This window comes from Oxyura jamaicensis, chromosome 3, assembly GCF_011077185.1.
Source record: "Oxyura jamaicensis isolate SHBP4307 breed ruddy duck chromosome 3, BPBGC_Ojam_1.0, whole genome shotgun sequence".
Classification (NCBI taxonomy): Eukaryota; Metazoa; Chordata; class Aves; order Anseriformes; family Anatidae; genus Oxyura; species Oxyura jamaicensis.
In genome coordinates this window covers 107053187-107075835 of record NC_048895.1, presented here as the reverse complement: position 1 = coordinate 107075835, position 22649 = coordinate 107053187, and the positions used below count along the sequence as shown (strand labels likewise).

Genomic DNA, 22649 nt, shown 5'->3' with positions numbered 1-22649 from the left:
AACTAGAAACATAAAAACATGTTGATCCTAGAAAATTAAAGGGTAAATACTTCCACACAGTTGCTAGACCTGAATGTGTGTCTAATACTACATAATCTCTTCCTCTTCTTACCCTGATACAAATGAAAAGGCTAGAAGGAAAACTTTGCTAACCTTGGCAGTTTTGGCCATAGAGTTTGAGTAAAGTATTTTTGATTTCAAAATACTTTAGAAATTAGAACTGTGATAGAATATCTTCTTGTTTTTTACTTAAGTCAGTTCAAAACTTTGGTTTGACTATAAATCTCTCCATATATATATTATATAAATAATCTCGGATTTGTGTTATTTTATTGCCCAGAGTCAAAATTATGGTCTAAGACATGCTACATAACAAAAGAAATTCAAACAAAGAAACAAACAAGCCAGAAAAGTTAAGGTATCTAGGAATTAATCTATAATTGCCTGGTAAAAAGAAGAAAAATAAGAAAACAAGCAGACTGTGTCCATGCAGGTAAACTGAATGGATAATGCTTTCAGTACTGCCGTGATAAGGCTGAGTTTTATCAGGACCACTGTAATTCTCCTTCCTCTTCCACATGTGGTTGCTAGTTGCCATGACCCTGCTGAAAGTGCAAAAACTGAACAAGACACCACCAGGATGCTGCTTTGTCCCATAACCTCAACATGCATTGGTAGGCTGAACAGAAATATGGCTAGAGACTGTTTGGTGTAGAAAAGCATAAGCAATCTGGACACCTAACATAGAATTAAGGTGATGGGTTTGCCAACAGTGCAGATCTGCTTTAAATGTCGGGTAGAGCCCATGCAATCTAGAGGAATTCTCAGATACTTCCTTAGTGGTACTTAAAATTAAGTTCTGGAAAAGTGTAATAACCTTTCTGTAATATTGTAAATAATAACTGCACAGAGAAAATAGGCATAATTTTAATGGCCACCTATCCAGAAATAATAAATACAGTGTGCTATGCAATACTGAAGCGCTGACTTCCTGATCATGGTTCTATTTATTATTACAATTCAGTAGTGGATAGAATATAACAGTGCTTTTCAGAAAACAACAACAACAAAAATTGTAAAGTTGAAAATTCATCAGACAGGGATACTTCAAAAGGAAACAACGGGAAAACAAGCTAGCTGGGGATAAAACTTGTTTCTGGTAAAAGAAGTATCTTGGAATATGGTAAACTTTGTTTTTACATGTATTTATATATATATATATACTTCTAAAGATGCAAGAGTAGCTCAGTGAGGTTAGCTGTAATAAATAACTTCAACATTAATGCATATGTTTGCTTAAAACGACCTTGGTCTAACATTTGTTAGATTTAAGAACAAACACTGAATAAAATTGAAGAGGTACAGCTGGCTGGCAGATCAGGGAAGAGCATCCCCATAGGAGGGTGTCAGGCTCCCTCTCCAGGACATTGATCTTAACTACAATTCCTTCAGCTCTTCTATGCCTTCAGATGTGCAGAGGAAGGAGCAAAAACACACTGTCACACACATAAGCCTAGGACAAAAAGATCCCCAATATAAAGAGTCTAAACATGAAATATATAACTGAGAGACTCCTGCAGATCTGACCACTCAATGATGACATGCACAGATACACACAAAATTAAAATTCATTATTCCTGGTAACGTTGTTAGAAGACACAGGAAGAAAAAATGGAAATACTGCTCAAAGAAATAAGGAAACCAAGGCCATGAAAAGAGAAAAATGAGAATTGCCACAGGGGAACTCTCTTTCTGACTGTTAAGGTTCTATTTGCACAGAATAACTGACAGTTGGACTAAATGATGACCAAGACAAGGAATACTGAATTTTTGCACTCTTTATTATATACAAAAATAAAACAATATTGGATCTATTGTTGTTACAATATTGGATCTATTGTTGTTTGTGCTATTAATTTTGCTACAGCTACATACAAACGATGCTCAGCTCAATAGTTACAGCAAAAGCAAACAGACATCACACCAACACCTTCACTCACTAAGTGACCTGACTACAGTATAGCCATCAGCATCTCAGCTCATCAGCTCCATGAGTATGATGGTCCCATGCATCACCCATGGTTGTATAACCCATATTAATAATGTATATTGTATTAACCCCTGTTAATAAAGGTGGGATGCCATCGCTGATCTGGACCCAGGGCCACAGGAGTAACTTATCTACATTCAGCAAGCAGCAAAGGCAGGGTCTTTATCTCTGATCTGCTTGTATTCAGAGCAGACCTCTTACTTTCTCACAGTTTTGGAAAAAGTTATGCTAAAATGTTTAGTGGGTGACATTGATAATAGGGTGATGTTTGGACCAGGTGATCTTGAAGGTCTTTTCCAACCTTAACGATTCTATGATTCCATGAAATTGGCTGGCCATGACTAATAAGGATCATTTCTGGTCGAGGTGTCCCATAGGCCACCCAATCAGACACTTCTTCACTTGGTTTGAGATGTCCAGCAGCATACAGCATATGTCACCTTCAATATTAGTTGTAACCAACTATCTCAAAGGTCAACAGTTTTGTTCTTTCTTATTACACCGCTTGCCCTAAAGCTGCAGGTCACACATCTGCCTGTAGAACACTTCCAGGGAAGCTCTCCAGGGAAGGCCATGGACACTTCTCTACATGGTGAAAAAAGAGAGAACCCAGAAACAATGAACTGCCATATACTTTACCAGAAAAGCACTATTTATCCTACTGCCTACACACAACAACCTGCTGGTTAGGAGCTGATGAGACCCGGATAGGGGCAGATTTAATCAGTAAAGCAAATGAGCAGGTGACATGAATTATCAGTTTGTATCTAGAAGGATAAACAGCTGAAAATCGGTTTCATCATTATAAAGGTGACAGCCTTTCCACATCATCCAAGGTTTTGAGAAGATAGAAAGGCTTTAGGTTTGTTTTTTTTTTTTCTTTTTTATAGAAGGCTGATGAAGGAGACTTGCATTTCTATGTTGCTATAAGGGGAAAAGCAGCACAGCCAAGGCAAATACATAATGGAGTTGGGTCTGGTGTTGAGGTAAGAATTTCATAGTGGTTATCTTTTTGTAGGCATCAGATATGTTAACTTCTCTATTTTATAGTGTGTTACTTTCTAGTGGTAACTAAGGAATTCCCATTTTGCAGTTTTCAAATCTAGATCTGTAGCTGAAACATCCAGGCTAGAACTTCTAAGTGCAAAAATCAGTTAGGAAGCAGTTGTTACAGTAGGAGTTACTACTAATTCTTGTTTTCTCATACAGGTTATTAGTGATAGGGATATCCATTTCTGAAACATGGACCCATGGGAGACCAGGTAAAACTGCTATGAAGTGTCTTCACATAGAAACTTTTCATTATTATTATTGTTATTATCATTTTTCCATTTCCTTTCAGTAGGTTAGAGGAGGATTTTTTTTTTTTCTCTTGTTTTGCTCTATTCCAATAAAGATGTTCAGCTTGGGACAGCTAATTTAGTGGTTTCTTGAACCTCTTTCACAATCCTGTTTCTGTTGCTGGCTGCTACAGGTAGCAGTGTTGGCTGGCCAGGCATGGTTACACTGATTACACTGCTTTCATGTTTTCTCCTGAAAGAGCTTCTTGTGTTTTTTGGTTTGTTTGTTTTGGTTGGTTGTTTATATAGATATATATATTTGTATCCTCTAATATCCCTTGACCAGAGATTCTGAAATATAAATATTATAATATTGTTATTTACAAATTGGAATGTTTCAGGTTTCTCTTTGTTACCTTCAATTCTATACTTACTGATTTTTAACACAGGACCCATGAGTTCAGAGTGCTTGGAGAATTTCTTGCATATAACACTGAGGGTGGAATACTTTGAGGGCAAATACTTATCTTTTTCTGCTGTTGGTAAGTTGATAGAGAAGATCTTGGAGATAGAATTGCACAAGGTGATGTCTTAAATTTTTCAAGGTCTTCCTATGCTAGAATTCCCTGTATCTCATGAAGTGTATAGAGCTGTTGGAAATGTGTTGCACCTCGTTATTATTTTTAAAAATACCTTTATTTATGTATAACCTCTAGACTTGTTGAGTTATGACTTAGTTATATCGAGTCTAATCAAGGTTGTCTCTGCACTCAAACTGAAACGTACCATGTAGGAAGACATGGTAGTTGTTAGACATGTTGGTGGATTTCCCTCCTGGTAAAAATATGCCCCAGAAACCACACATACTATTTGGAAAGTACAAAAGCTGAAGCTGATGCTATGCCACTGATTTTGCCCAGGTGATTCTCTACTTTTTTGCTTATAACTAAGGGGCCTAGTGGATTGGTAAATTATCTGGGGCCTCTGACTGCAGACTTGTAATCAATGAGCGGTATGTTTGAGTGAAAACACCACAGAGTGCCCTGGAAGGGTGAAGTGAGTTAACTTTGGTCAATAAACATAATCAGGTGTAAAATATAAAAATGTTAACTCAGTCTTGAACTAGCTCTCAACGTTGGCTATCTGACTAGATATGATTTGTTATACTGCATCCATCTTCTCAGAATGTTAAACTTGTCAAATTCCTCTTAGCATGTTTCTGTTTGAGCATCTTCATCCATACATAGACTGCAATTGAGATATGTATAGCTTGATAGTATAAAGCAATTATTTTTGGCTTAAAATCAATGATAACTTTGTAGTTTAAATTCAAGCTAAGCTTTAGTGTGCTTGTCATTCTGATAAGACTCCTGAAGAGTCTCCATTAGCCAGCCAGGCATTAGAGAGAAACAAGAGTGCATGCCAACCCCAGAACGAAGCCCCTGTGTTGCGAGTTGTCATCATTCATCAACCATGACAACTTTGATGCTAGTGATCTGTTTCTGGTCTGTACTTACTGGGGCTTCCTCCCCAATCGTTTAGGTTTTCACATCTTCCCGTATTGGCCATTTATCATCTTCAGCCTTTCAACTGTCATGTTTCCTGTCCCAGTATGTTTGTAGCTTTACCTTTATCTTTCTATTGATTTTGATGCGCAACTTTATCTTAAGTTTGACCTCAAGGTATACAACTGGGCCATAAAAGAACCTGGGCCAGCTGAACTCTAGGGGCAAGGGAAGACTGCTGAGGGAGTTTGCAGAGCAGGAGTCATAATTATTAATACTGATCTTAACTCATGGCCTATAGATCAATCTGGCATAGCCTGGGAGCTAGATGAGGACCTGGCATCACAATGTGGCTATACAGTAACTTACAGCAACTGGAATAACATTGAGTTTCGTGCTTCTGCACTAAGCTGCCACTCTCACTTGGAGGTAAGTCTAATTAATATAGGCTTTTTTTTTTTTTCCTGTGTATGAACTTTACACAAAAGATTACCAAATTATTGGCAGGTATTAACTGAAGGGTCATAATGTCTTGGGAGTTTACTAGCAGAACGTCTAGTTCTCCTCAAATGTATCCAGAGATCTGAGAATACACCATGGTATTGACATTTCAATGCCCTATGGAATAGGACAGATGAGCATATGAAGAAGCATATTACATATATATTCTAGAAGCGCAAATGCCTTCTACTGGATAAGAATAGGAAATGTATTTGTGTTGCTATGTAGATAGCTACTTATATGTATATAGGGTAGTTAACCAAGGAAAAAATAACACTTCAGTATGGAGGTGCTTTTCTGTGCAAAGTCTGATGGGTGGATTTCTTAAGTTAGGTCACAACGATAGCTGATGTCCTACTGGGAAAAACCTGTCTAACAACTGTTTCCCATGTCCATGCAGAAAGATACATTCACAGTAACTTTACAAGTAAAAGCATCTCATACTCCTGATATGAAAAATGCTTCAATTCACCTAAAAAGTGCAAGTTGTCATTATGGCCCATGGAGTCCAAGAGAGTTAGTATGTGAAATTAACTACATGGAGGTAAGCATTGGAAGACTTCATCTTTGGAATCAGATTAGATGCTAGGAATGGGAATTGGAACAGAGTTTGAATGTCACACTATGAAAGGCTTTTACTGGTGAAGCTACAGCAGCATCTTGAGCTTAGTGATGTATTTATCTTATGTTCAGACATCTGAATAGTGTTAATAGCCAATAAAGTTGAGATAATATTCAAAAGGTTAAGGTAATGGATTGAACTAGCTGAATGGTGTCTCAACAAATGTTGAGATAATTTTTCCTTCAGAAAATACACCTACTGAACTTTCTGGGCAGAACTGTAGAGAGAAAAGAACAATTCCTCTTTGAAGAGGACCTGGGTGTAAGAATGAAGCTGTGGCTTTAACTGGAAGTGAAAATGCTGGAACTAGAAAATCGATATGCTTTAAAAAAAATCTGAGATGAAGTTGACTATGGGTAATACACTATTATAATATGATAAAATATCATGATAAAATATGAATCCTTGACTTGAAGAGGGGAATAAAAAAATCTCCCTTTGGGAGATGCTAGTCTCCATTCATCTCAGTCTCCCACTGTCCTGAAAGTACTGAAAAAGACTTATGAGATGTCAAGGCCAGGGGGTTGATGGTGACACTTTTTTCCTTAGATTAGCTTTTTTCATTCAGGTTTCTGTCAGGAGGGAACTTCCACAGACTGTAAAGGACTTCATTCAAGAAGAACCTGAAGACTGGACTCTTGCCTTTCCAGAGGTAAAATTACAGGCTTTCTTCCTAATAAGAGCTAGTGCTACTTCCAACATAACCATCTTTCTATGTCCACACAGTATAAATTCTCCTTTCAGAAACTACATTTAAGTAGAAAGAGCAGAACTTCTTTACAAACTGGTTTTAGAGTAGAGGCTTTATATATATATTGGAAATACAGGCAGCTGTAAGCCTTATCTCCAAGGAAGAAGTGGGGATCTCTTTCTCAGATGACCTAAAAATCAAGTCTTCCCCAGGCAAATGGGTATGCAAGGAAAACTCTAAGAACCCACGGCGCAAGAATGAACTCCAGATTGCCTTTTTTTTTTTTTTTTTTTCTTCTTGGGCCCTATATTTTCAGTGCAGCATTGTAGTTAATCTCCTGCCCCATAATTTATCTCCATACAGAAAGGGATGTCTCTATTTTTCAGTATAACATCTGTTTGCTTTTAATATGGAAAGCTTTCTCTGTGTGAGAGGCTGAGCAGGGCGAAGCTTGAGGAGTATCACATTAGTAGTACTTACAACAAGTCAACAATTTCTGTGCAGTTCAATACATAAAAATCATCCAATATAGTAAATAAGTCACTTTGAACAGCTTGTTTAAACTATTAGTGAATTTCTACGGGCAGGCTAAATCAGGAGAAGCCTCAATATGGCAAATAGTGTTTCATCAACCAGAAGAGAAAAGGGCTCTGCTTGTGAGTGATGCTTGGAGTGCTGGCTATGGACTTAACACCACAGATAGGAGGATTCTGCTGCGAGTACCATATAATGCTGCACAAACTCAGCTGGTCAAGGTTGGTACACTCAGTCCCACCCAACAAGTTGTCAGATTGTATAGGCCTAACCAGATCTCTTCCTGCAGGCTCAGGGAATTACTTTTTCTGCAGTGAGATCAAGTACATTTCACAAACAGCAGTGGATGATCCTGATGGTGGATACTGCTGTGGCATGTCCTGTAGGTAAGAAATGTGGTACCTCACCCCAATGTTTAAATGTATGGGGAATGTCTGGTAACTACTGTAATGAGCTGACAGCTTTCTTATCTGGTCCCTAAGATGGTGTGGATTACACTAACAAAACAATCATCTGGACTGTTCCAAAATACATTCAAGCACTCTGTACTGGAGCAACTAACTTTAAGGATGTGCTTGTTGAAGCTGGTGTGAATCTACACAAACTCTCTGCCAAAGAAATGGCTTCCAGGAAATATGTGTTATCTAATGATTTAGATGCAATTACAATGAAGGTACCAATAGGTGCAGAAGGTGGCTATTACAAGGTTAGTTATATTGGATGGCAGGTAAATTATTCTGTTGTAACTGTGTGGTGGCGGTGTTTTGTTTTCCTGGGGAGGGATATTTTTTCATTCTATTCATTACAAGGGAGGGGAAAAGGTTGAGAAGGGGGGGAGGGAGGGGAAGGGAAAGAAAAGGTATATCAAACATCCCAAAAACCCTGACCAAAGGGCTCTTACAAACCACTTTGTGAAAACCTCTTCTGATGAGCAGAGATGTACAGAATCCCATAAAGAACTATGATTTTTATCTTTCCTCAGGTTAATACAGAATTTTTGCCTTTCAGTCCTGATGTCATACTCCTTGAAGATAGTCCTATCTGGACTATAAAGCACACATAGATTGTCATATTTTCCACAAAGCATTTAAGATTGAGAACATGCCATTTGTCCTCAAGACCACATTATATCAGGATGCTTGGAGGCTATGTCTCTAAATCACTCCCTTGGAGTGAACTCAGTCCTGGGCGAGTGTTATAGATGAACTTCAAAGGAAACTGCAGGAGGAGCCATTTCACTGGTAAAGGCCCCCTGCTGTTTTGAAACTAGGAGGTGGGAGACTACCTTTGGAAGGTAGTCTCTTGAGTATCCTGAGATAATATAAACTCTTAGAAAAATAGAGCCTGTAATAGTGATACAGCAAGCATGACACGAGTGCATGATTTCTCACAGATGTTGGTTTTTCAGACTTCCTTCCTAGCATAAAAGCAGAGCCACAGAGCTGAGGAGGACAATTGTTTGGAACTGTAGCTCTAGCTGACCCTGCAATGCTATGATACAGCTTTCACTTTATATTAAAGTCATGTTATATTAAAGGATGCTGACTATAAAATTCCAGACTTCTGTGAGCAGTGGACAGCATGGGGCAAAATACTGCATCAACCTGTTCTTGGAACACCAGTGGGAGGATAACAAATGGGGACTAACCAAACATACCATCATCAAGGAAATAGAAACACCATTTGAACTAGTAGAACTCTCTGTAACCAACAGTAAGTATCCTAACACTGAGTTTACTGAAGGTTTTGGTACTGAGAGGAGACTGATGCTAGTACATTTCTTTTCAGATTCAAATCTGAGTGCAAGGATAATGAATGTGACAGTGGGAATGTTCCTCCTGGATGTGGAGCTTGTGAACTTGACCATTGAGGGGGCAACTGTCACAGTACCTGATGCTGTTCCTCATGGGTACCAAACATATGAGATTAGATATGCTAATCAAAGCAAAGCCTATGTAATACAAGTGCCATTTGATGCACCAAGCATTAAGAAAGAGGTGTGTACTTAGAAACAGCAGCATGTCATGGTGTAGAAATGATAACACTCAGTGATTTTTTTATTTCTAAAAATGTTTTTTCAGTATGTGAGAGGTGATGTAAGAACATACACACTGAATGTCACACTGGAGTTCATAATTCATCCAACAAGCGAGACCTTCTCTGTCCCTATTGTTACACTGTCTGCTGTTAAAGATGCTGGTAAGCTAGTGGAACCTGTGCAAAAGTGTATTTATCTGGCTGCGAGTTACCTGGCTGTGAACTCAGTTGCTAACTGGGTGAAGTTCAGCTGGTGATGCTGTCAGTAATAAATAATAATATTAAACTCTGATGGCACCTAGCATGTTGGCTGACCCTTAGCTGTATTACAGTACTGCCCAGTGCAAGGGGATTTTGTGATGAGAACAACCTCCATCTCCACATCACTCATGGGAATGTGGACCAGAACTGGATGCCCTCCATCTCAGGCCAACACCTGACCCCAGAGGCTGCACAGAAGTACAACTACAGCCTGAGTGATAATGGCACTCACTTGGCCATCTCTGTCCCTTTCCTTTCTTCCCTCCTGGACTATGAGGTAAGGATGCTAGTCTGCATCAACTAAAAGTTGTGATAGCTTTGAGATGAACATGATATAATATGTCCTTGTAGATTAAATGAACCTTCCAAAATAAAGCTTCCCTTTGGATAGGCTTCAAAGGATTAAAGGAGATCTCTTTTTTTTTTTTTGTCCTTGGAAGAACACTTATTTCCTTTAGCTAATGTTGGCAGAAGTAGCCAGGAGAAAACACTTTGCAAGTACTTAAAGGCTGAAGAACATCTTAATAGCAATTGTACAGGCAATGACATGTTGTATGGTGAATCTACTGAACAAGTTCTGCATGTGCTTCTAGGTTAAGATGAAAAATCTCTTATGGACTTGGTTTTGGTCAAAGGCTATTACCTCTGGCTTGTTATAACCTGCTCTTAGTTCTTTAGTTTTTCTAGAAGAGTAGTTTGTTTTTTTTTTAACCTGTGATAATCCTCTCTAGGATATTCATAGGTCTGGAGTATTGGCTTCACTCCACTTAACCTTGAAAGATAGAGTCACCTTTGCTAATAAGAAGGACTTCTCAGTCTCCTGCAGATTTTCCCCTTCAGAGCTCATACGTAAGTACACTGTCACTGATATGTTTAGCTTTTAATGCTCTTTGAGTTGTATAAGTCACATAAGCCCACACTGTCTGAAATATTACTAGAGCTTATACTGGTGTGATACCCTATATGTTTATAAATTTTTCTACCAAGTAATATGCTACAAGACAATTCAACTTACTGTCTATAGAAAAAATCCTGCCCAGTACAAGGTTTGGTAAGGAGAATAGAAAATATACTTCATCTCACGCTTCCAAAAACATAAAACTTTGTCAAAGGAGTTTTTTTTGGGGGGGAGGGCTCTTTTGGTTTGGGGTGTCTTCCTGGGTGCTTCTTCTTTGGTGGGAAGATGGGCATATAGAGTGTCAATTTATAAATAGTCACTGGAAACCTACTCATCTGGTTTGAAAGTACTGAATATCTTGGCCAGAAAAGTCTCTATGGGAGAGAGTAAGACATCCTATGAAGAGAAAGGTGAGTGAAATTGTCATCCTTAGTCTGTGTAGTGCACGCTCTATCTGTGTTAGCTTGAAAAAAATCAAGTGTAAGTACTGAAGAGGCTTATTCAATTCTTCATCCTCATTTGCTGCTAAAAGTCTTGCTAGAAAATTCATACAGAACCTCTTAGCTGTACTAATCTACAGAACAGATAGAACTAGAGTATGAAGAACTGATTTGTACTGAAAAAAAAAATGTATCTTTCTCTTTCAGAGTGCCTTCCCAATGGCACTGTGGTTATTACTGCAGTGAAATTGGTAAGACTTGCAGACCTGAACACCAGCCTCCTTGTGTTAAGTGACAGAAACTGCAAGCCCAGCCTAGTGACAGAGAAGACTGCAACTTTCAAATTCAATGTGAATACGTGTGGAACAAGAGGAAAGGTGAGTGCTTAGTGACATGAAGTTTACTCTTTATTGGGATAGGTTTAGCACTAGAACTACCAGAAGTTCAGAGCTGAATAGAAGCTGCAAATGGTCACAGCTAATAAGTAGTCACTTTCAACATGAGGCATACCTAATATCCTTTTCTAAGGATAACAAAATTCTGTTGGGCTGAATTCTGAAGCCTCACCTTAGTTGGTGAAAAACTTTCAGGACCAGATGTGCTTGTTCTCTAAAACCAGCATGTACTTTGACATCTCTGAATCATTCAGTAACAGTCTTGAATGTGAGTTTGTGTTGCCAGTATGTATTCATAGTATGTATTCCAGTCTTACAGAAACTGGTTAGATATTGCTAATGAATACCTAAACCAACACTAGAGTGGGTTTCCTCTTTCTGCTACTTACTGTTTCTATAGAAAATAGAGACAAAATAACAGATCAAATCACTTTTAAATTCCAGTCACAACAAATGCATCTTCTCTGAATGCTAGGCACTGGTTCTGCTAACAGAATCAACAGAATTGTTTTTGTTTGTTTTTTTTGTGTGTCCCAGTGCACTTCTTTCTGGGGTGCTATGTCATTCAAGATATTGTTAGTTGATAAGCTACTTCTTGATAATGACTTTGCTGTTAGCTGTGTCTTGCTTTGGTTCAGTAGGTACAGGACAATAACTTCTGGCCACTTCCAAGTGTACTCTGCTCAGAGTCATCTGCCAGTCAAGGGATGTGGATGTTTTGTAAAAAAACAAAGTCAATTCTAAAGTAACTGTCCTGTTTGTAACATATGTATCTTTCAGTTCAATAGCACATCTATAACATATGAGAATGAGGTAATCTACTTCAGACCTGGAAATAATTCACCAGTATACAAGTAAGTGACATTTCCTAGAGGGAGGCTGTCCAAGATGTTTCAGTTTCTGAAATCTAATGCTAAACATCTTCCCTTAGATTAAAGTTTGTATGCTTGTACAAAATCAAGCAGACTGTTGATGTCCAGTATGAAACTAAGAAGAACCCATCATCCAGTATTAAGCCAGGGTTTGGCTCTCTTGACCTCTCATTGAAGCTTTTTAAAGGTAACCTTTATGATCAGAATTTTTAGAATGGATGAGATTGAAAAGGACCTCTGGAGGTCATGTTGTCCAACTCCCCTGCACAAACAGTGACCTAAAGCAAGTTGCCCAGGGCTATGTCCAGGCAGCTTTTCAATATCACCAGGGTGAACTGAAAAATCTCTTCAAGCCCTCTGAGAGACATTGTACCTCCGGAATGCAACAGAAGTGGTCAAGTGGATCATATCATGTGCAACCAAGTCTTATGGTTTTTCTGCTTGGCATGAGCATATGAACTTCTGTGTAGTGGATGTGATGGAAGTGTCTGAAGTGTGGAGAAAAAAGCAAGTGGAGAAAATAGCACTGACCACGATAACCATAACTCCTGTCAGAAGGAAGCTACATGCATTACTGCTGTAAAATGGTAACACTGCTGGCAAAAAGTTCTAACTGAAAACTGAACAAAACTGTCATTCTGACTGGAGTGGCCCTGATGCTTTTGCTTTGTTACCTTTTTACAAGCACTTCAGAATGAGGGTCTGACTTAGCAGGTTTTAGAGAAGAAAGCTTCTCTCCTCTAGATCTTCAGAGCCAAGGAATACAGTTCAAGTCTTTGCTTTCCTTACTAGTTCTTTTTTTTTTTTCTTGCCATCATAGCCCTATTTGCTGATGTCTCAATCTTTTTGTGCCACTGTGGTAGAGTAAATGGAGGTGGAAAGCAGAGTGACTCAAGATTGGTGAATACCTACCCTGTAAAAAGGAAACTCTACCATCAATGTTTTTTTTCCTAGACGAGTCCTATTCTGACCCCTATCAAGAACTGGAATATCCTGTGGTAAAATACCTGAAGGAGGCACTATATTTTGAAGTAGAACTGCTCCAGCCTGCAGATCCAAGACTGGAACTAAACCTGGAAGACTGTTGGGCTACAAACTCCCCAGGTCAGGACAGCCTTCCACAGTGGCCAGTCCTCATAAATGGGTAAGGAGAGCTTCCCTTCTGTGTCTGGTAACTGCTGAGCACAAAGCCCCTAACCTTAGAAGGAAATTGTAAGAGAACAGAGTTCACCTGGGAAGGATTTTTGGTCCTGATTCTGTATCTGCTGCTATGTTGTGAAAGGCATGAGGGTGCTTGCAAACAAGCTATGCCCTCTGGTATCAGGAGGTCACTAGGGGTGGGCAGAAATGTTAGCTTCTAGTTAAAATTTATGAAAGAATAAGAAGTACCTATTACTACAGCTAAATACCATGGCAAAAGAGGTCCCATAACTGGGAGAGGCTCTATCTCTACCACTATGGATGGAGGAAAACAGGGAAATTCCTCAGCATTCCACCTCCTTATCTTGCATAAGGACCTTGTCAAAGTGATGGTTTAGATTAAAGATGCTTTCTTTCATTTTCCCCAAAAGGTGCGAAAACAGCAAAGACTCTCACAAAACAGTCTTCCACAAAGTTAATTACAGCAACAGAGTAAAACTTCCTCAGCACCTGAAGAGATTTGAAGTGATGATGTTCACCTTTATAGAAGGCATAACTCCATTACAAAAGCAGGTGAGATATCTCTGGTTTGTTGTGCACTGTCAGTGGTCTCAATGCATAAGCCTGGAGCAGTGCATGCAGCAAATGCTGTAGATGATCTCAGCTGGCCCTGTGCTGCTGGGGCGCTGTTAGTCACCTCCTTGAAGGCTTAACACTATAGAAGTAACAAATAGAGACTAGTGACTCACTAGCATTCACTTCATCTCATTTGGAATCAGTACACATCCAGTATTTGCCAAATAAGACTCCCTGTACACACTACAAATATTTTTACCTTGTAGCTGTATTTCCACTGCAGTGTGGTGATCTGCAGCATTATGCCACAGCCTTCCGACTCCCTTTGTCAGAGGAGATGCAATCTTGGGAAACATAGACTTGGTAAGAAAAACAATATTTCCTAAGTCATTCCTGAAGCTTGCTCAGCAACACAGAACGTGCTCTCAGGAGCTTTGTCAGATGGCAGACTCCTTGTCTTAGTGTGTACTGTACAGAATATTAAAAGCTGAAATGTCTCATTAGACCGCAGTACAGAATCACAACCACATGGACAAGCGTCATCTGGGGCAGTGCTTATTAGGAAGGAAAACATGACCAGCAGAGGTAGGTATTGCTTTTAGATCACATTACTGATATACCCAATGTACTGCTCTTGTAACATAAAAGACTTCTGCGCATTTCTCCCTTCTCTGTAGGTGAACACACTGACTTTTGACAGACTGATCAAGAGCTGTTTGGTTTTATGAATTTACAGTTAAATGGCCTATGCAAATGCAGTCTGTCCAGATCTTCAAGTAAGGACACTGTAAAAATAACTTATTGGAAGATACATTCAGTGTCTGCTGCTGAAAGGGTCAACTAACCAAGTACAGCTGAATCTTTGTCTCTTAGTCAACTTCAGTGTGTTGCTCTCTTGTGCTCCTCTAGAGTCTAGTAGTCTTCATCTTTGTGTGACTTCTCAGCTAACCTGTCTGAAATTTGTCTAGCCATTTTGTAATTGGAAGCATCTGTTTTGGTGTAGAGAGGGAAAGGTAGCAGCAGATGTAATGGCAACTGCAAATAATTTATTACATTTTTAAAATTTTAAGATGAATAAAGTGTTACAGAGACCTTAATGTCAGTAAGTCTTTTCTGAAGCAAATGAGAATAAAAATATTTGATTTTGTAGTGGCAACTGTTAGAAAAGCTGTAAGCTGTGGATTTCACTGGAGGGTTGTGGCTCTGCAATGCCAAGTTGCCTCCCTTGGTTGTGGGGTAAATCAGTCACAGGTAGCATCAGTAACTCTGCTCAGCAGAGTAATCTGTCACTCTAAAAATTTTTAGTGGAGACTTATAGCAGTAATGATAATACATGGACTTCATCTATGAAGTGTTTAAGATTTTTCCTTATTAGAAGGCACAATATGTAGGCACTCCTGTAGGATAATCCTGTCCTCTTTCTTTTCTTTAATGGGTAGAAAATTTCTTGAATTCTTTGCATCTGAGTAGTGATATGAAGAGTTTGGATTCAGTACTGTATTTTCCTGTTCTAAGGAAAGATTGCTTAGTATGCATTGCTCTTGCTTAGGGCCAAAGACACGATGGGTTTAAAATGCTGTTTGCTTTTTAACTTTATATTAAATGGAATTCTTCTACAATGGATTTCTGTGAAAGGTACCTTGAGTAAGAAACTATTCAATGAATCTATCTGTACCTTGTGAAGAAAAAGATTTGTAGCTCTGCTGCTGTTATACCTGTACAGAGATTCCATTAAACAGCTTATCTTATAACTTCAAGATCATGTTTGAAAGTCTTGTCCATCTTCCAGTTGCCTGCTAAGTATATTTGCAGTTAATATTTTTATTCATTCTGAAAAAAAATGTGGGCTTCATGATGACAAAAAGACCCTAGCTGTGCCTCAAGATTGTCCTCCAGTAGAGGAGGCTACAATGTTAAATTAGTCTTCTTTCTGCTCTGGTCGGTGAAGACTAAAGTTATAGAGCTATGCTATTGAGGAATGAGATGTAAGCATCAGCAAGGAAATGAAAGGAAAATGCAAAACTTGTCAAGTCTCATCAGGCTTACAGGCCAGTGATTTTGTGCTTAATGCTTTCCCCTACATTAACTGAATGGCTAAAGCACCAACTATTCCTCAATCTGTGGGCATGAGCTATTGAGAATTCACAGGACACATCTGTAATATACTGCTAGGGCTTCGCACTTAACAGAACACAAGTATAGTCACTTTAAGTGGTGTGGCAACTTCCCTGTATGTCTTATATCATGCTGATTGTCTCCCAAGAAATGACCCTGGTATGCAGTGCTTCCCCTGGATAGAAGAGTTGCAGCTTTCATCTGCCAGTGATTTACCAGCATTTACCAGCACAGTGTGGGCTGCCTTGGATAGCCTGAGCCACCTTCTCCCCTTTTACAGCTGTGCAGGGGTAGGGAGAAAAAATGTAATAGCCAGGAACAGATGTGAGAACCACACATGAGGAAGGGGCAGCCTACTGTGAACTCTGTCCTTTATGTGGTTTCCTGAGTCTGAAACTTATCTTCAAACTAAGACTCAAGGGTGAAATCGTTTAATGTATATGCAGTATTTAAAGTCTTTCTATGGAGATGTGTTCCCCTCACCCTGGATTAGTTGATATCTCAAGATTCTCCCTATTGACAGTGATTTAAGAGCTGTAAAAAAGCTATGTGATGCCCATTTAACTTTTTCTCTACTCTTTAGTCTTTCTAAAAATTGTTCATTGTCAATTTGCAAAATGAGAATTGTTAATAGATAAGATAATCTTTTATTTTTTTCACTGACAATTCAAGAATACCTCTTTCCAAAGTACTTTCCGTGGCTGAACTAAGATTCATGTAAACCTTGTCAGATTTTACAACAGTATGTGAGACAAAGTTCATTTCAATATCAGCAATTTTTAAAGACAATGTGACAGTAGTACTTTGTCTACCTTAGTGGTCTGTTTATACTAAAATTCAGTAAGCACTTTCCTGGTTTTATATATTAAAAAAAAATCCTCTTCAAGTGTTGAATCAACACCTCTTTGCCTTTTAAGTGGATATTTTATGACCACATGCTTTTCCCTCCGGTATTTGGGATGTTATTTTTATATCCCTGTTAACACAAGTTGAAAGGAGATCAATCTTCTTTGTTTATGCTTAATGTCTCTTACAGCTTCAACAGGTAAATGATAAAAATCTAAGGGGAAAGAGGTCTTTTGATTTGTTTTTCTAAGAAAATAAAAACAATAATGGAATTCTACTGCAAACGGATATTTCCACTTGAAAAAAATAGTGATAAGTCAGTGCTATAACTAGCCACACTCTATCTGGCTGTTGATAGAAATGGTTCTCTTACTGTACTGTAACTTTGACCTAGCTAGTGTTTTTAAAACTATGTGCTGCTTTAGTCTTAGTTAATAGTTGTTGCTGTTCTAAATATCGGAAGATTAAGAAAAGCAACACTTGTTCTCTGACTCAATTCACTTTGGTACATTTGTTTTGGTTTTTATTTTAAATCTTAGTGTCTTCATTAGAAGACTGAATGTCATGAACATATATCAACAGGAAAATATGTTCTGAGAGTGAGCTAATGATGTGGGAGTTTTTGGCTCAAGTTCTTTTCTACCTTTTTCTACCTGTCAGTCTACCTTTTTCTTCTGTCAGTCTTCAGCTTGTCATTTTCTTACAGATTCTACTTCCATTTGGGCATGCAAGTCCAGAAACACCTAAGCACCACACTAAGCTCATGGACAAATCTTAGGCAGGTTCCTACTTCAAATGTTTGAAAGCATAAGTAAGCTGTGTCACTCTCTTTACAGTACTTGGTGTAGTGATAAGAGAAAAAGCCTGGGCTCATGGTGTGTAAAGAAGCAAAAAGGCGTAAGCTTAACCAGGGTGAGTATTCTGATGGACTCAATTGGACTCAATTTTTCTACCTCATGACAGCAAAGCTGCTTTATTGGGAACTGGGTCTCTTCTCCATGACTAAGTTTTGTATCTGTTATAGCCATGAATTTTACCTGATTTAATTTTACTCTAACTTACCATACCTTCAGAGATTTGGATCTTCAGAAGCTGGGATGCATCTGTACTTGTACATTAAAGCATACTATAAGTTTTATACACATCTATATAACTTTCTGCCATGCAGAAATGGGGTTCCCCTGAAGAACTGGTTGAAGCCCTTTACCAGGAGGCTTTGCTCCCCTCAGACACACCTATGTGCAGCCCAAATGTGTAACCATAAAACTTCTTGGCACCTATGTGGTGCTCCTCAGTTTAGAATTTCAAAGTGCTGGGTGGGGGCAGGCAGCCCTAAGCTCCCCCCTGTTCTGCAGCTCACGGATGGTCTTGAGGAAAGCTCTGGCTCAAAGTCTTTTAACCGCTGAGGAATATTATCTAAGGTACTTGCTCTTTCCACCAAGGTGCAATTTGACCTCCTTGTCATCTTCAGTATGTATCAGCAACATCACTGCCCTGTTCATGTGGTGGGCAACAATGTTGCCCCTCTCCTGATCTCAAATGGAAAGGCTGGGCTGGAGAATGGAACTGTATGTGGACTGGTACTTCCTTGCTCGACTTTATTCTTGCAAATTAGCTCTTTACTCAACAAACCATGTACCTCCAGGTGCACTAAAATAGATGCTGGGTCTCTGAGGTACAAGAAATCAAGAGCCTATTTTCATACTATTCCTGTTGGCAACACTAACTCTGATATTCTTAAAAATATAGTCCAAGTCCTGTTGTTATCATGAATATAACAAATCAGACCATCTCTTCACATTCAGTGAAATGTACATGTAAGAAATATATATGTAAGAATTAGAAAAGTAGAGTTAGAGAGAAGCTCTATATTAATGCAGAGCAAACATAGCACAGTCTAGGAAATCCAAATGCTAGAGTCAAAGAATCAGAGAATGATTTGGGTTTGAAGGGAACTTAAACATCACCTACTTCTAACTCCCATACCATAGGCTGAGTGACCCTGCCCCGCTCTTGGCCTGTCTTTATAGGAGCAGTGCTTCAACCCTCTGACCATCTTCATGGCTCTTCTTTGGACCAGCTCTAATAGTTCCATGTCCTTCTTACGCTGGGGGCCCTAGACCAGAGTGCACTACTCCATGTGGGCCTCAGAGGAGAAGAATCACCTCTTTTGAGGTGATAGCTACCCTCCTACAGGTGTGAACTGAACCCAACTCCAACTCTTAATCCTGTGTTTTGGTCACTTTTTCCTCCTCATTTGCAGGTGCAACAGGGGCTTCCCTGAAAGGGGAGTGGCTCTGTCAGTACCAACAAATCAAACTGTGCAGGAGTATAGCATGTGCTACTAAATTAACCCCCCTCTTGGATATGGACCTTGGTCCTACTGCAACACAGATCCATTTAGGACAGGCCAGGACTTGTTCCCTATAGACACCTTATGCACAGCCACCTTGTGCTGAAACTCAAAGTAGTTAAGCAGCAGACACTGGATTTTTGGGGCCTAGGGAGTGGGCAAGGGTAAGGTCTGGTTCACTAACACAGAAGCAGTAAAATGGTCCTGAAACTCAAATGCCTTTCCTTTGTGGTTACTTAGAGCTGCTGTTCCACTTTGGACTCAAAGGGAGAGAAGGGACTCTGCAGACGCCCAGAGAGATATGGCCCAGCATCTTCAGGGCCTTCTCTTTTCTTGCAACCAAGGTGGGGGTGGGTAGGAAATACCAGCCCTGAGCCATTCCTCAAATCTGCAGGCTGTCTTCTTCCTACTGGGCCAGTCTTTTAGCATACAGCATTACATAGTTTTGTTTATGAGCAGCAGCCTTCAGAAGCCATTAGCTATCACTGTCTTCCTTTATAGTTGAGTAAACTGAGGCAGTAATGTTGGATGACCAGCAAGATTACAGATAAACTAGCCATAGAAGTGGATGCTGTTACTTCCCTTCCTTTGCTTTATGAAGAGCTGTAAACAGTTATTACTTGTAGTTCCAGGTTTGGAAGATTTAAGGAGCAAGGTTAAAAGACTTCCCAAATGCAGACAGTCAGTCTATCTGGTATAGTATAGTGGTCTATCAAACCAGTATACTTCTGAATGATGATGGTCTACAACCAAGATGACAATGATAGAACTATCCTTTGTGTATCTGCTTGTGGCTTGCCAGTACCAGTGAGCAGGTACCCCCTTTACTGCTGTCACCTACGGTGAGAGTCTTTGTGAAAGGACTCAGCATCAAGCTCTCAGTTCTGGCTCTGTGAAAGATTCTGTGGCCAACATACAATTTCACTTCCTTAAACAGTAGGAGGACTGAATAAATAAATAAATAAAAATCCACATTGATCTTTCCTATGCTGAAGCCTGAAAGATTGTGAGAAATATGTGGATTAAAACAAAACAGAAGCATAGGGGATATGCTTAAATGTGAATATGTTTTGAGTGACACTGCTACCTGCATAAATTTGAACTTAGCTGTTTTTTTTCAGACAGTGATGGATTTCACACAGTTTGCTCCAACATGCACATATCATGTGAGAAGAACACTGTGTCAGCTTAGATTGAGCTAGGGAGAAAAAGTGTACAAAACCAATTATATTTCAGTCCAAACAACCAGAAAGAAGAAAGAAAAAAGAGAAAGGTGCAATAAAGTTTTAACTTTGCAGAGCTCTGCTACAGGATGCATCCTCAAACTTAGACCATCTGCCCCACACAGATGTGTTGATTGATTCATCATGGTGAAACAAACCTGTTAACTCCTGCCTGCTGCTTTCTCAGTGTCTTACATCTCCCCATGGATAAAAGGTTAATTTGTCTTAATTAGCTCTGCACTGTTCAGCCCTGCAATGCATCAAGTCTGCCCCAGGTTTTGCTCCCCTCTGTGTATTGCTGGTCTCAGTGTAGCCAAGTCTTTATAAACAATCTGCAATGAGATGTACAAAGCATACATTTTCTCTTTGTTTTATCTGCAGTGAGACTTGCATGATCTCCATCATACAAAAGTCAAAGAAATTAAAGATTTAGACTATGTTGTCATTGTTTGTTTTTTGGAAAGTTTCATGGGTGTGTTTTACGGGACTGTTACTAGTTGTAGGAAATGTCTGACGTGACAGCTTTTACTAAGGAGATGTTATGGTTGTCAGAGTCCTCCTACTTTTCAGTACACCTTGAGGATAAAACTTCACATCTTTCTGATATTCTAATCAATTTATCTTATGCCAGATAGAAGAAAGAAGAGGAACAGAACTCAGCCTTATTTGTTCTAGAAAGTTGATATAAAAATGTCTTCCATGATTTATTAGACATTGAAGCTAAGAGTTTTATAGTTTAAATACAGAAATATTATATGTTTCTGTATATATTAATACAGAAGATAGAATTTGACGGCAATTTATCTATACAAAATGACAGCTTATATTTCAGTTCCAGTATATAGCGGTCATGTTAAGATTTTACCTATCTAACATATATAATACAAGATACAGACTATGACATTGATATTTATTTGTTTATGAGCAAAGATTTTCTTACTATTACTTTGTTTCTTGATTTTTAGGTACAGCAGAAATGTGGATAAATAGACAACACTTAAACTAGCTATACACGTTCTTCCTTGTCCTAACGTTAAAGTGCCTACAAACCAATACAGTTATTATCCTTATATAGTTTTATTTACTTTTTTAAAAATCACTTTAAAACCTATGGATTTACTATTGTCCTCAGTAAACAGAAGATCAATCAGAACAGTGATACGTAAATCCTAGGAAGCTTAGATAGCTTTTTGTTTTGACTTTAGTATCAGAGTAAGCTTAAAATTTCTCAGAAGCTTATTATTTAAAAAAAAAAAAAAAAAAAAAAAAAAAAAAAAGCAAAAAGCAAGACTTCCATCTCAGCGACTTGTAGCTCAGTTTTAAGGCAATCCTACATCACCTTCCAGCATTGCATCCTATGTACACCCGTGACCCTCACTCCCCCTCCCTCTTGCTCCGCTGGCACCCCGTGTCACAATACTCCGGTGAAGAAGAAATTTTGCTGGTTTTGTTTGTTTTTTTGTAAAGGCTCTTCCACAGCAGAGCCAGGGGGCAGAACGGCAGATGTTCCAGGTGGGGTCTACGCCCGCTTGACGCTGTTGAGGAGCTCCGTCAGTTCACTGATGTACTTGATGGTGTACTTCAGGGTCTGTATTTTGGTGAGGGGCTGGCCCCGCTGGCTGTAGGTGGGGGGCAGGTAGTTACGCAGAGTGTGTAGTGCATCCGCCAGGGTCCTCATCCGCAGCTTCTCCCTCTCGCTGGCCTTCCTTCGGCGCTGGGCTGACATCCGCACCTTGGTGCCCTTGGGCAGCCGGGCCTGCCCGGGGCTGGGCAGGTAGGCAGGGGGGAAGTCCACCAGGCCATATCCCACCAGGCTGCCACCACCGTAGGGGGTCTCTGCCGCTGCTGGGCAAGGGGATGAGGAGTAGGACTCAAAGGACGGAGTTGGGGACAAGCTGTGTGGAGAGGAGACAGGGTGCAGCTCAAAAGCCCCGGTGGTATTTTTCCAGTCCCAGGAAGATAAGCAGACGGAGTGCTCCGAACCCAAAGCATCTTCCATATTTATCAGCGTCTCGTGCAATTTGTCCATCCTGGAGGAGCGCCCGGGAGAAGCAATTCCTGCTGCCCGCCAGCAAAGGCTGAAGCCGCCGGCTGCCGAGACCTTTTTATGATGGAGGGAGGAAAGTGACAAAGTGGGAACGTGGGTTTGGCGAGGGGAGTTCAAAGGAGCACTACAAGTGCTAAGATGGAAAATGAACTCCTGATGTGCTAGTTTCTTCTCAGTGATAATTATCAACCTTCAGCTAAAAAGCCTTTAAGCTAACAGGCAACAGTGAGAAAGGAGGAAAAAAAGATTATCTTCTTGTAACT

The 22649-nt window shown here is 39.5% G+C and overlaps 2 protein-coding genes across 2 annotated transcripts; one reads left to right on the top strand and one right to left on the bottom strand.

The window, feature by feature from the left end:
• The first annotated feature begins 2965 nt into the window (after positions 1-2965).
• LOC118165297 lies at positions 2966-21388 on the top strand. The gene is made up of 22 exons (XM_035323285.1): positions 2966-3036; positions 3260-3312; positions 3780-3872; positions 5137-5264; positions 5737-5880; positions 6527-6610; positions 7237-7404; positions 7473-7569; positions 7666-7889; positions 8743-8896; positions 8972-9180; positions 9265-9382; positions 9553-9758; positions 10213-10330; positions 11027-11196; positions 11995-12068; positions 12146-12273; positions 13041-13230; positions 13658-13799; positions 14069-14165; positions 14307-14387; positions 21305-21388. Exons 1-22 carry the CDS (start codon positions 3014-3016, stop codon positions 21343-21345), a joined length of 2742 nt encoding a protein of 913 aa, XP_035179176.1. The 5' UTR covers positions 2966-3013; the 3' UTR covers positions 21346-21388.
• A 328-nt stretch (positions 21389-21716) lies between these two features.
• Positions 21717-22401, bottom strand: MSGN1 (mesogenin 1). The gene has a single exon (XM_035323286.1). It carries the CDS (start codon positions 22366-22368, stop codon positions 21859-21861), a length of 510 nt encoding a protein of 169 aa, XP_035179177.1. The 5' UTR covers positions 22369-22401; the 3' UTR covers positions 21717-21858.
• Between the last annotated feature and the right edge of the window lie 248 nt (positions 22402-22649).